Source organism: Sesamum indicum, linkage group LG6, assembly GCF_026168435.1.
Source record: "Sesamum indicum cultivar Baizhima isolate 11 linkage group LG6, ASM2616843v1, whole genome shotgun sequence".
NCBI classification, from domain to species: Eukaryota; Viridiplantae; Streptophyta; class Magnoliopsida; order Lamiales; family Pedaliaceae; genus Sesamum; species Sesamum indicum.
This window is the reverse complement of record NC_142662.1, coordinates 17,500,966-17,513,713: the sequence shown is the minus strand read 5'-3', so window position 1 is coordinate 17,513,713 and position 12,748 is coordinate 17,500,966. Positions and strand designations below refer to the sequence as shown.

Below are 12,748 nucleotides of genomic sequence, written 5' to 3'. Positions count from 1 at the left end.
GGTATTTATAGGGGAGGAATGCAAGAAAATGTTGGGTAACAGTTCATCAGTTGACATGTGAAACAAGGGTTGGCAAATTTGGATCTTGACATGATGGTGTTTGGATTGGAGGGTTTTCACATTAAATAATTTGAATTCACACTAATAAAAATATTGAGCTTATTTGTTTGATTTAAGTTAGAGGGTAAATCGCATTTTACGTCTCCTATCATATCTTATGATCAATATATTTTTCATTCTATCAGTCACGAAATTCTAGTCAATGATCTGATTTCACGTGCTATTTTTATTAAAATACTAATGAGATCTGACAATATGACTAAATATTAAAATATTTATAACTTTTGGAACTATTAATGAAAATTCCATTACTATTGAAATGAAAAGTGTATTGTGTTGCAATCATACGTGAGAGGCATCCAGGTCGAGTTTGAAGAACTCACCTTCATCATCAGCAAGCCAGAACTACAGTTGCAGAGTGCCTGCTCAAAAACGACGAAGAAACGTGTTTTACCTCTTTACGTTTTTGTTTCTTTACTTTTGCATTTTTATTAGTTGTTGACTAAGCGTGACGTGGCGCCTAGTTGGAGGTGATGTGTACAGGTTGTTAGTTGGTTCAGGATTAGTTTTTCTGTTTTTCAGTCGTCTTCCTCTTCTTCTCTATATTTAAGCCAAACTCCTTTGTAATTTTTGTATGTAAAGATTGAATGAAAGCAGTTTCCATTCTTGCTGCAAACATGACTATTATTCTGCATTTGTATCTGTTTCTTATCGTATTGACTCTAAAATATTTGCTACACACGAAAACCCAAATCCTTGTATATCCAAACACAAGAATCTTGCAAATTCCTAATTTATTGTCCATTCTCTCCTCCCTAATCCTTTTTGACCCTCAAGAGATTAGAAATCTATTGTATAATTATTATTGGTAATAAAGAAAGCCTTTTCGACAAAGCTAAAGACCAAATGCTGAAAAACGGTGTTCATTTTAATATGTATAATTATCTGTTAATAGTAATTAAGTATGATTTGTGCTCAACTCACAAGTGGAATGCTAACTTTTAGTACTGAAATATGATTAGTTGGAAATTGATATTTTGATCACAAGATCAGCCAATGACCACAAACTGCAGGCCCGTGACTTCATTGGCATAGAAATTCGTGCAATTCTTTCCCCCAATTGGCTGTCCTATTACATTCTCCATATTTTACCAATCATATATGCCTTGAAGTTTGACATAAACCTTGATGCAGCACTTCTCAATATTTATATTTAATATTTTTTAACATATTATATATATATATATATATATATATATAGATAATTTATTTGAGGTAAACTGTGGGTTTTTGATGCAAAACCATCTTTGCCACTGTGGTCTTGGTGTCTTTAAAGAAAAAGAAAAAAATGGTTTTCTTTTGTTTTTTTGATTATCCCAATTGGGGCGAGGAGCTTTTTGGGTTCCTCTCCCTCTTTTATTAAATAAATAAACGAGTTAAATTTATAACGTGAAGTACTAGTTCTTTAGTATTGTCTAAAACATTATAAATAGGAAGTACTATTCTCTTACATTAAAAATCATAAAAATATAAATAAGAAGTACTACTCTCTTACAAGAGATAATCAATAAAATATAAATAAGAAGTACTATTCTCTTAAAAAATAAATTCCTAAGAATACTATCAAAAGAGGTGAAAATGAGTTGGAGGCGATACTCCAGTATGTAAAAAAAATAAAAAAAAAAAGGTTCATGTCTTCTTTTGCTTTTTCTCTTTTTCATTTTCCCCCTCCGAATTTATCCTTGGTGATGGATGTATATTTAGGGTAATTACAATGTACTTTCCTAAGATTTGACATTATTATGAATATCTTCTCGTTTGATAAATTATTAATACTCTCTGGTATCTGATGAAATTATATAATTTTTGTGTGCACAGTTAAAATCAGAATTGTTTATAATTTTTTAAATAATAAAAATATATTTATATTTATACAAAATTTTGTAGGAGCTCATTATAATTTATCCTTATATCTGTTTGTTTGTGATGATTGTATTTATTCAACAAATTGCTATCTTCTTGATTAGTAGTGTTGACCTGTAGGTATATATCCATTAGTAACCTAAGGAATGAAACTATAATGGTACGAGTGTCAGAATTCGAATATGATTAACAATGAAAAGTTCTACTGCATATCAAACGGTATATACCTCCTGAAAGTTCCTTCAAAAATGTGGATTATTGATCAACACATGTTCCTTTCAAAGTAAGAGTGTTTGGTATGCTTTTAAATGTATGTTTGAACTTTTTACTACGATTCATTTGTTGCAACTCCAATTCTTGAAGCATTCTTTATTTGCACTATTGTATTCTGATTATGATGAACTAGTGCCTGAGTTAGGACATACACTAGAAAACAAAATGTGTCATAGTAATGGATCTTTGCTATGAATTTTGGCGTTAAATTCGTGATAAAACAGTTTTGCCGTGGAAATTTACAATGGAAAAGTTTTTCGTTGCTTTATGTAATAATGCTATAGTTGTATCGACTTTGTTGTTTATGGCAAAATTTTCAACAAATAATTATCCGTTGCAATAATGATTTAACAGATATAAATTATCATTTATTTACCAACTTCCTCTTGTGCATGCTGACTGAGGAAGACCCCCTCCAAGTACATAGTCGAAGACACCGTGGGGTTCGCCGCTCGGTTCGCCTTATTCTTGGAGGACACCTGTTGGAAGTCCTTGCTGGCCCAGTACGCTTGAAGTTGGAGCCAGACCTCGTCGGCCAGCCATAGTGGCCTGACCAGGCTAGATCGGGGGATGGAAAAGATCTTTCGAGTGTACTTTTCGACACATATGTGGAAGATCTGGAACATGGACTCATCGTCACAATCCCACCAGTAGGTCATCTGCAGTAATAAGATTAAACAAAACATTAGTACAATAAATTAAACAATTAGATTATATATATGATAAAATTAAATTAATTTAAAATTAATTACCTTCATGCTCTCGAACCAGAAATGCTGGTGCTGTGGCGGCCCTTGCCTCAAACACGGCAAGGGGTGGGGAAATATCCCCGCACGTCTGCATTGATGCGTTTGTGGAACCGCCAGTCAAACTTTAAATTAATTTGATATTAAATAATTAATTAATATTTTTAAAATAAAATAATTAATAATAAAAAAATTTAGGTAAACAAACTTACCTCGCGTCATCGAGGCTAATGTATTGTCGCGCTGATGGTGTGGGGCCTGATGGTGGTGGAGCAGCCGCCGGTGTGGCAGGCTGCTGTAACGCGTCATCCGCATCCATACATGCAGCTCCAAATATACCAGTATCATCTGGAGTCTGTGGGGCGAAAAACGGTGTGGGCGTATCCGGTGGTATGGGTGGACGAGAGGATGCTTCCCCAACCCGAAAAACATCTGACGGTATTGGTGGCAGTGGTGGGCCACGACCACGCGGTAGAGGCAGCATACCACTAGACATTATCTTCACAAATTATATAAAAGTATTAGTCTAATTTTTTGGATTATTGATATTAATATATTAATAAAAAAATACTATTTTTTTATTATTATGTAAAAATGTTAATATTGGAAAAATTGATCTAAATTCATTTTGTGATTATTTACATTATTATGTAAAAATATTATGGGAATATTATTGTAATTTATTTTAATTTTTTTGATTATTATGAAAAAAATATTAATATTGAAAAAATTGATCTAAATTAATTTTGTGATTATTTACATTATTATAAAAAAATGTTATGGAAATATTGTTGTAATTTATTTTAATCTTTTTGATTATTATAAAAAAATATTAATATTGGAGAAATTGGTTTAAATTAATTTTGTGATTATGTACATTATTATGTAACAATGTTTATATATATTGGGAATATTGTTGTAATTTATTTTAATTTTTATGATTATTTATATTTATTAATATATTATTCTTAATATTGCATAAATGTTCCAAAATTCTTTATTAATGTGATTATTATGTAAACTTTTATTAAATTGCATAAATTACAAATACATCCAATATATTACAACGCATAGTCGACATCATGAATGGGGGGAGGGAGAAAGAAGGAAGAAGAAGAAGAGAAAAAAATCTATTAAGTGTTGTATATATATTGATTTTTGGAAGAGGATTTGGAACAGTCCGTACCCAAGCCCGTTCCTAGTGAGTAAAACGACGTCGTTTCATTTGATGAGCATTAATTAAAAATCATTCCTATTTAGTAACCGTGACAAATGCCCATTCCAAATAGAACAAATCAATGTCGTTTTTGTATATTATTAGCTAGACCGTCCCTAATTCTGTCTCAAAGTTAATTTTTCAAAAAATTCAAAAAACAAAAATAAAAATTATAGGAAAAACCGTCCCAGACATGTTCATGATCAGAAAAAAGTAGGCCACAAATAACTAAGGCAATTGAAAACATATAATGTTACGAATAAAATCGATAAATGTTTAAAAGATCAAGTATATTTGTATGGACAAAAATTGTTAGTCTTACATAAATGTAAATAACATCTTATATTGTTGTACTAAATCGCATAATCATATTGTTAAAATTTTAATCACACAATTGGATATTATTAAATCGATAAAATACTACATTTGATGATGTTTTGGACATTTTTGTTATATGGATGTTGAGATATCATATCTGATGCACAATCAACAATATTAAAAATATCAAGAAAGAGCTCTCAGTAGCTCTCAGTAGTGAGGTCAAGAGGTTTCTCTCTCTAGAAAGTTTTCTCTCTAGAGTGCCTCATCTTTGTTTTGCTCTTCATTGTCTCTTCTTCAAATTTCTGCAAATTCTGGACCGATTAAACGTATTCCCTTCGGCTGCTCATCGTTTCTAACGAACGGTTTTGGATTTTGAAGTCGTCTTGCCGACTGAAAAGCCCCACCGAAGTTGTAAAACAGTTTCTTTTGCTTTCTGCTGCTGTTTTGGGCGAAATTCTGTTGCAATTTGCAGCCATTTGCAAGGGTTGCAGCTGCTGTGCGTTTTTGCCATTGTTTCGCTGCTGCAGCTCGGCATTTCTCCACCATTTTCTCAGGCCAAATTCAGCTGCAAACGGGTTTTAAATTTGCTGCAATTTGCAGCCATTTGCACAGGCTGTAGCTTGCCACTGTGTTGTTGTTGTTGCTGTTCGTTTTGCCATCATTTTGCTGCTGCTGCTGTGCATTTTTCCACCATTTAGCTGCCCGGAGGTAGGTGGGACTTTTCCATTTCTGGCAGCAACTAAAACTGCCTGATGCACTGCAAAGCCTACACTTTCCCTGCCTGCTTGCTGTTTTTTGCAATTTCTGCAACACTTTCCTGTTTTGGTGCTGCAATTTTCTGTAGCAACTTCTGCCACTGCTGCACACCCCCCTTCTGTCTTAAAAACCAGCCATGACAAAGAATAAGAAGCCAATGAAAACTACTGCAAATGCTGCTTCCGGCCAGCCCTCTGGCCGGTCATCGGCATCAGCCGAAACTATCAAAACTGCTGCTGCAACTGTCCATCATCCGCCCATCAAATCGGCCGGCCAGCAACCTCACGCCACCACCACCACCACCAAGGCTAGTCCTTCGGTTTTCAGTGGTTTCATTTCTGACTTGGAGGCTTCTCCCTCCTTTATTGCAAAGAATAATGTAGAGAACGCAATCGGTCCGCGGGCGGAGGCAAAACAATCGGCGAAAGAGGCCACCACTGAAAATATCGGCTCGGAAAAAGTCTCTTTTACGGGATTATTTAGCAAGACAAGCTCACAAAATTTGCGGTGGATGATGGCCCCCTCAGGTTGGGGTCCGATGACCTACTTGATGTCCGGGCCAAATTGGGATTCTGCCTCGTTGGCTACGTAGCCGGAAAATTTCCCGAACTGAAAGTAATTCGAACGCTTTCTCACTCTTGGGGAGCAAGCTTCCAGCAGCACGAGAGCGGTTGGTTAATCTTTCATTTTGCCCGAGAGGACGATAGGCAGCGAGTACTGGCCGATGGTCCTTATTTCGTGTATGGATGGCCCCTACTCTTGAAGCACATGCCGGACTGCTTCAAATTTAAAGAAGATGATATCAGCCTCACGCCAGTTTGGGCCACACTTCCATCGCCGCTCCTTGAGTGTTGGCATCCGAACACTCTAGGGAAGATTGGCTCCAAGATTGACACTCCCTGTGACGTCCGTAGAATTTTTTACGTAATTGAAAAACTAATTGGTAATTATTAAAAATTTAAATTTAATTAGTAAATAAATTATAGACTGAATTTGGGATATAATAAAATTTGAACGGATTAAATTGGAGTTTGTTATAATATTTGGGGCAAATTATATTAATTAAGGAAATTAAAAAGGACGTCATTGATATTTTGAGAAAAGGTTAATTAAATATATACAATAATAATAATATTTTATATATAAATAATATATATACATATAAATACATACACAATGAGTGGGGAGAGAAGAGAGTTTGAAGTGAGGCGGTGGGGCCTCTCCTTTTTACTCCTCCTCATTTCATAACATACACACACATGCACATTAATACACACACATTCACACACTTACAAAACCCAATTACACATACACAGTTCCGCAATATCTCAGGTATGGAATTTTGATTTTAATTTATATCAATTTATACAATTATATATATAATTAGTTCTTTTACTAAATATAGTTTATATTGAGCGATGTACTATTTAATCGGAGTACTTTATGATTTTGGCTATTTAAATTAGTGTCGTATTAAGTATCACATTTGCTATAAAAATGATATAATTGGGTAATTAAAATATTAGATTTGTTAGATTTAATTATTATTATAGCTGATTTACACAATTCCATTGGAATGATTAACCAAATATGTAATTCTATGTATTATTGCTTAATTAAATTGTATAGCAACGATAAATTGATAGAAAATTCATAAAAATATTTCAAAAAGTTATATTTAAAGAATATTATGTTATGAAAGAGAGAAAATGAAGTTTCGGTGGTAATGTAATTTACGAATGTTATTAAAAACGACAGTTATAAATATATATGGGGTTTGATTAAATGAATTCTTATGAATTAATGGATAAATCAATTATGTGATTGATAAGCTTAGAAAGTATAGTTATATAAAATAAAATGGAACAGGGGTTTGGACTTTAATATAAGTGGAATACTAAAAGATTGGTAGAAAATGTACGAATGTTATATAATAGTTTAATTAGAGTTTATGATATTGTATATATATATATTGATTATACATATAATATTCTGTTATAGGACGTTACGACAAAGTAGAGGGTTGAGCAGTCACTCGTGAAAACGAAGCATTTTGGGATATAAGGTAAGTATAGCTAATTGGATATATATATATATATATCTATATGTGTAGCATTCTATATATTATATATATTGGTTTCTTGGATGCGAACGTGGCTTGGCTTTATATTATTATGCGTGGCTTTCGTATATTGATTGTTTATATAATTAGTTGTGGATTATTTGTTAGATTACCATAATATTGGTGGAATTGTTACTATGTGATATGTGATGGTAATGTAGAGATATGAGGGATATGATTATGTGATAATCATATAATTGATTGTTGATGAAATCAAATTGGGAGTTGTTATTGAGAAAGTGATTATTATAAAGAATAGAATGACGATTGTGAGTTGAAATAAAAGATGATGCTTACCTAGTAGGGAACACAGTCAATGGTTTATGAAAATGTGATTGATTTAATGTGATTGATAATGAGATATGAAAAATATATGATTTAAGTTAGGTACCATGGCGCGTAGGGTACCGGGGTATTCCGAGACAGCGGGGAATATCCTGTGCTGTTAGCTACACACTGGGGTGGTGTGGGGGTACCATGTTTGTTGTGATGTCTGTGCTATATTGCTACACAACTGAAGTAAAAGTGTGTAGGGATATCACACAACGGGTATCCTGTGCTGTATATGATATGATGATGGTCGGCGAAACCATTGACTGATGTACTCCAACTAGAGTAAGTAGGGCCCTTAACTAATAAATGATAACGAATGAATATTATGTTGTGGATTGATTTACAGTTCTGAGTATGTATTACTGCTTATATCTGATGTTGTTGTATGACGAATGACTGTTGTCGGTGTGACTGCATGTATGTGAATCTTTGTCTGTGTATATATATATAGACTGATCAGCTATACTTATTGAGTAGGCAGCTCATTCCTTGCCACGTACTTTTTCAGGAGATAGGTCACACTGATTAGCCACATTGGACTTTAAGCAGTGCCGTCGTCTTTATTAGGTGGGTCAGCCGTGACTTCTAAAGCCAGCGTTTTTGATTGTTGGGTTGTTAAATATTCTGGTCTTTTATCGGGATTTGTGTTTTAAGTTGTGGTATGATTTTTCTTGAGGTTATGTACATGAGAACATCTAATGAGGGTGAATATAAACTTTCGGAGGTACCTATTATCTTATGTGGTATATATATATATTATATTAATGAATTATAATTTATTTTATGGGTTGAAAGAGAATTACTTATAGAAAGAGTTCTGATTAAAGAAAGAATGAAATAGTAATAATTAGATATAGCGAGTAAGGGGTGCTACACTCCCATTGCCATGGATTCCCTCACGATGAAAATGGAACGGGTCTCGTACGCCATAATCCTGGTTGAAGTGGATGCATCAAAGAAGCTAATCGAGCAAGTGGAGTTTGTTATGCCAAATGACATAACTCGAAAACAGTCGGTGGTTTACGAATTCACCCCCAAGTTTTGTACAGCCTACAACAGATTTGGGCACTTGCAAGAGACCTGTCAAGGTCTACTGGCCGTTCCCCCCGCAGCCGTCCCGGCCGCTGCCACCCCTGTTGCTGCACCTGTTAAGCCAGCAGAGGCAGTAAAGACAAAGCCTGATGAATGGACGGTCATGAATAGGAGGAACAAAGGCAAAGCCACAGCTACTGCAGCTAAGCCGGTAGTGGAGGCACAGCGACCGACTTCTCCACCGGCCGGCAAGGTGGAACAGGGGCGGCTGAACATGAAGGCACCACAACCACTCAACTTTAAGGATAAAGAGGTTCTTTCACTAGCTTATTCAGGAAGCTCATAAACTGTCTCACCGACGACCACTCAACATGAAATACCGGGGATAAAAACCGATGGGATTGTAGGGATGTATAGTAATCCGAAAAAGCAAGTAGGAGGGGAATCTCCCCCTCTATCACCATGAAGATCGATTTTTGCAACATGAGGGGCTTTAACCGGCCTCTCAAACATAATAGGGTCGCCCACCTCATTAAGAATAATCGACTTTGCCTCTTGGGAATTTTGGAGACAAAGCTTGCAGCATCATCTATCTCGAAGATTCTCAACCGCTCATCTTCGGGGTGGTGCCAAGCCAACAACTTTGACACCATCGCCGGCGGATGCATCCTTGTGGTTTGGGACCCGACAGTCATTGACCTACATCCGGTGGATATATCGCCCCAAGTGATTCACTGTCGTGCCATGAATAAGTCCTCTTAACTCTCCTTCTATATTTCATTTACATATAGTCCTTATTCTGTTGTTAATAGAAGGAGCATGTGGGAGAAACTTTCTGATTTAGGTCAATCACTGAGCATGCCATGGCTTATTATGGGCGATTTCAACTGTGTAAAATCTCCCGAGGAGAAGCAGCTTGGAGTGGCCCCAACTTGGTATGAGCTTAAGGATTTTGTGGACTGCTGTACAGCGCTTGGATTACTCGACGCTCCCACTACGGGTTGCTACTACACATGGTATTCCAACAATGAAAGCAACCCCGTATGGTGTAAGCTCGACCAGGTCCTTTACAACAATGAATTGCTTGAGGCCGATTTGCATTGCAGTGCCCATTTCAATCAACCGGGATGCCTTTCCGACCACTTTCGGGTATTGTTTCTATTTTTTATCCTGCACCCACTAAGCCAAAACTGTTTCGCTTTTTCAATATGTGGGCAGATCATTCGGACTTCTTAGCTACTATTGAAGTTAGATGGAATTTGAGCGTGGATGGAACGCCGTAATTCAGCCTTTGTAGGAGACTGAAAGCACTTAAAGGCGCGCTTAAAAGGCATTCAACACGCAGCACTATAGTCACATGTCCACCAAGGCCAAAGAGGCTGAGCTTGCCCTGCAAGATGCCCAAAACCAACTTGAATCTAATCCAGGAGATGCGGCGCTACGGGACTCTTTGGGAGATCTTAGGAAGAAGGCCGTTTTTCTTGCCGAGGTCGAACGACACTTCTTCTACCAGAAAGCCAAGATCCACTATCTTAAAGAGGGGAACCGCAACACCAAGTTCTTCCACGACATGGTGAAGAGGAATGTCGCTAGGAATTCCATCGGGACAGTCACTAGGGTGGATGGGACTGTTATCACTGCTGTCGAGGATATTGCCCAAGAGTTCGTTGATTATTACATATCACTCTTGGGCACCGAGGCTCACACCCTTCCTGTCGATGATGGTGTGTTTGAATGGGGCCCCATACTCTCCCCCGAGCATACCGCGGACCTTTGCCGGGCAGTCACATCGTTGGATGTCAAGGATGCCATCTTCCATATTAGCGACAACAAGGCTCCCGGCCCACATGGGTATTCCTCGTGCTTTTTCAAGAAAGCATGGAACATTGTGGGTGATCAAGTTTGCAGGGCCATCTTGGATTTCTTTAAGAGTGGGCAGATGCTACGGCAGCACAACCACACTATCATTGCCCTTGTACCGAAATCAGATCATTCCACCTCCGGATTACCGGCCGATTTCATGCTGCAATGTCATCAACAAGGCCCATCATGAAAATCATCTCGGACTGGTTCGCGCTCGCTTTGGAGCATTTGATTGACCGATGCGAAGCTGCGTTTGTTGGAGTCCGCAATATCACAGACACTATTTTCTTGGCCCAAGAAATGGTGTGGCAGTACTTGAGGAAACGGATTTCACCTCAATGTACTATCAACGTCGACCTACGCAAGGCGTTTGACTCGGTCTCATGGACATTTCTCGCTCGAGTTCTTCACGGGTATGGTTTTCCCCCACTATTTATATCTTGGATTGTGGAATGCGTTTGCAATTCTTCTTTTTCAGTGTCTTTGAACGGCTCCATTCATGGGTTTTTTCTGGGGAAAAAAGGCCTAAGGCAAGGAGACCCGATGTCGCCGGCTCTTTTCCTTCTTAGCATGGAATATTTCTCCCGACTGGTCAAGAGGAAAATATCTACTTCGGACTTCAACTTTCACCCCAAGTGCCAGAAGTTGAAAATCACACACCTCCTCTTTGCCGACGACCTCATGTTTTTCTTGCGTGGCGACCTTCCATCCATCCACGTCTTGATGGAATGCCTCCAAGAGTTTAGGGGTGCATCCGGCCTCACCGCCAATACCTCTAAGTCAAGCATATTCACAGCGGGCATTCAAAATGAGGAGCTTGACGGGATTCTCGCTCGGACGGAGTTTGCGAGAGCTGAGATGCCGGTCAGATACCTTGGCATTCCACTAGCGGCACAACGACTTTTGGTCACCAACTACTCACTGTTTGTAGATCAAATTCCCAACTACATTTCGAAGTGGACGGGCAAATCCTTATCTTATACAGGCCGATTGGAACTTATCCGTTTAGTTATTCAGGGGGTGGAGTGCTATTGGCTCCAAGTTTTTCCACTTTCAGCGGCGGTCATCGAAAAAATCCACCAACTTTGCAGGAATTTTCTATGGAACTCTGGGAGGGCACCAGTCGCCTGGGAGGAAATCTGCCATCCCAAGGAAGAAGGTGGACTCGGTATTCGGCACATATGGTCTTGGAATGTGGCTCTACTTGCCCGTGTATTATGGAACAACCACCGCAAGGCAGACACGTGGGTGCAGTGGGTCAACGGTGTCTACCTTAGAGGTGCATCAATTTGGGACTGGCAACCGAAGAAGGGGGATTCTCCACTCCTTCAACGGCTTGCCGAAATCCGCAATAGGGTGGTCACTGATTTTGGGTCTTCAGAGGCAGCGATCGAACAAATAACGAGATGGTCTACCCCAAAGGGTCTCCAAACGTCGAAAGCTTATGAGTACTTCGAGCCGAAACTTGCGAGGCAGCCTTGGAAAGCGACTATATGGAAGGCTTTTATCCCGCCGAAGTACTCATTTATCTTGTGGCTTGGCTTGTGCGGTAGACTAGCTACAAGGGACGGATTTGGGTTCCTCCAAGACGAGGATTTGTGCTCACTATGCATCAATACCAAGGAATCGACCAAGCACCTTTTTTTTGAGTGCCCGTTCAGCAACTTCGTTTGGTCATGCATCCGACACTGGCTTGGCATTAACCGGACTATGTCAAACCTTCAAAGTGCGGTAAGTGGCTTAAGAAGGAGAAAACGGGTTCCTCTGTGCAGAACAAAGTGCGACACCTCGCTTTGGCATGCACGGTCTACACACTTTGGAGGCACCGCAACGAAGTCATCTTCGAGGGCTCAACGCCCTGTCCCGAGGGGCTTATTATTTTAATCAAGGTTACATTGTATAGGGTCCTTTGGACACTTTTCCCACACGGTTTGATTGTTTCTTAATCTTTAGCGTGGGCTTTTGTATCTCTCCGGGTATATCCGGAGTACACTGTAAATATTCTTGGATGAATGAAACTTACATTTCACCCAAAAAAAAAAAACAATATTAAAAATGATGCAATTGTCCATCTGAAGATTGATTTTAGATCGGACTGCTAGA

General features: G+C 38.2%; 1 protein-coding gene across 1 annotated transcript; it reads left to right on the top strand.

Moving 5' to 3' along the window:
- The first annotated feature begins 9,601 nt into the window (after positions 1-9,601).
- Positions 9,602-10,835, top strand: LOC105164430 (uncharacterized). The gene is made up of 2 exons (XM_011083083.1): positions 9,602-9,931; positions 10,128-10,835. Exons 1-2 carry the CDS (start codon positions 9,602-9,604, stop codon positions 10,833-10,835), a joined length of 1,038 nt encoding a protein of 345 aa, XP_011081385.1.
- Positions 10,836-12,748: the final 1,913 nt, after the last annotated feature.

Excerpts from the sequence above, each read along its gene's own strand:
- LOC105164430 (XM_011083083.1), top strand. The coding sequence starts at position 9,602 with ATGTGGGAGAAACTTTCTGATTTAGGTCAATCACTGAGCATGCCATGG. Across the intron at positions 9,932-10,127 it reads GCCTTTCCGACCACTTTCGG|CACTATAGTCACATGTCCAC; the intron begins GTATTGTTTCTA and ends TTCAACACGCAG.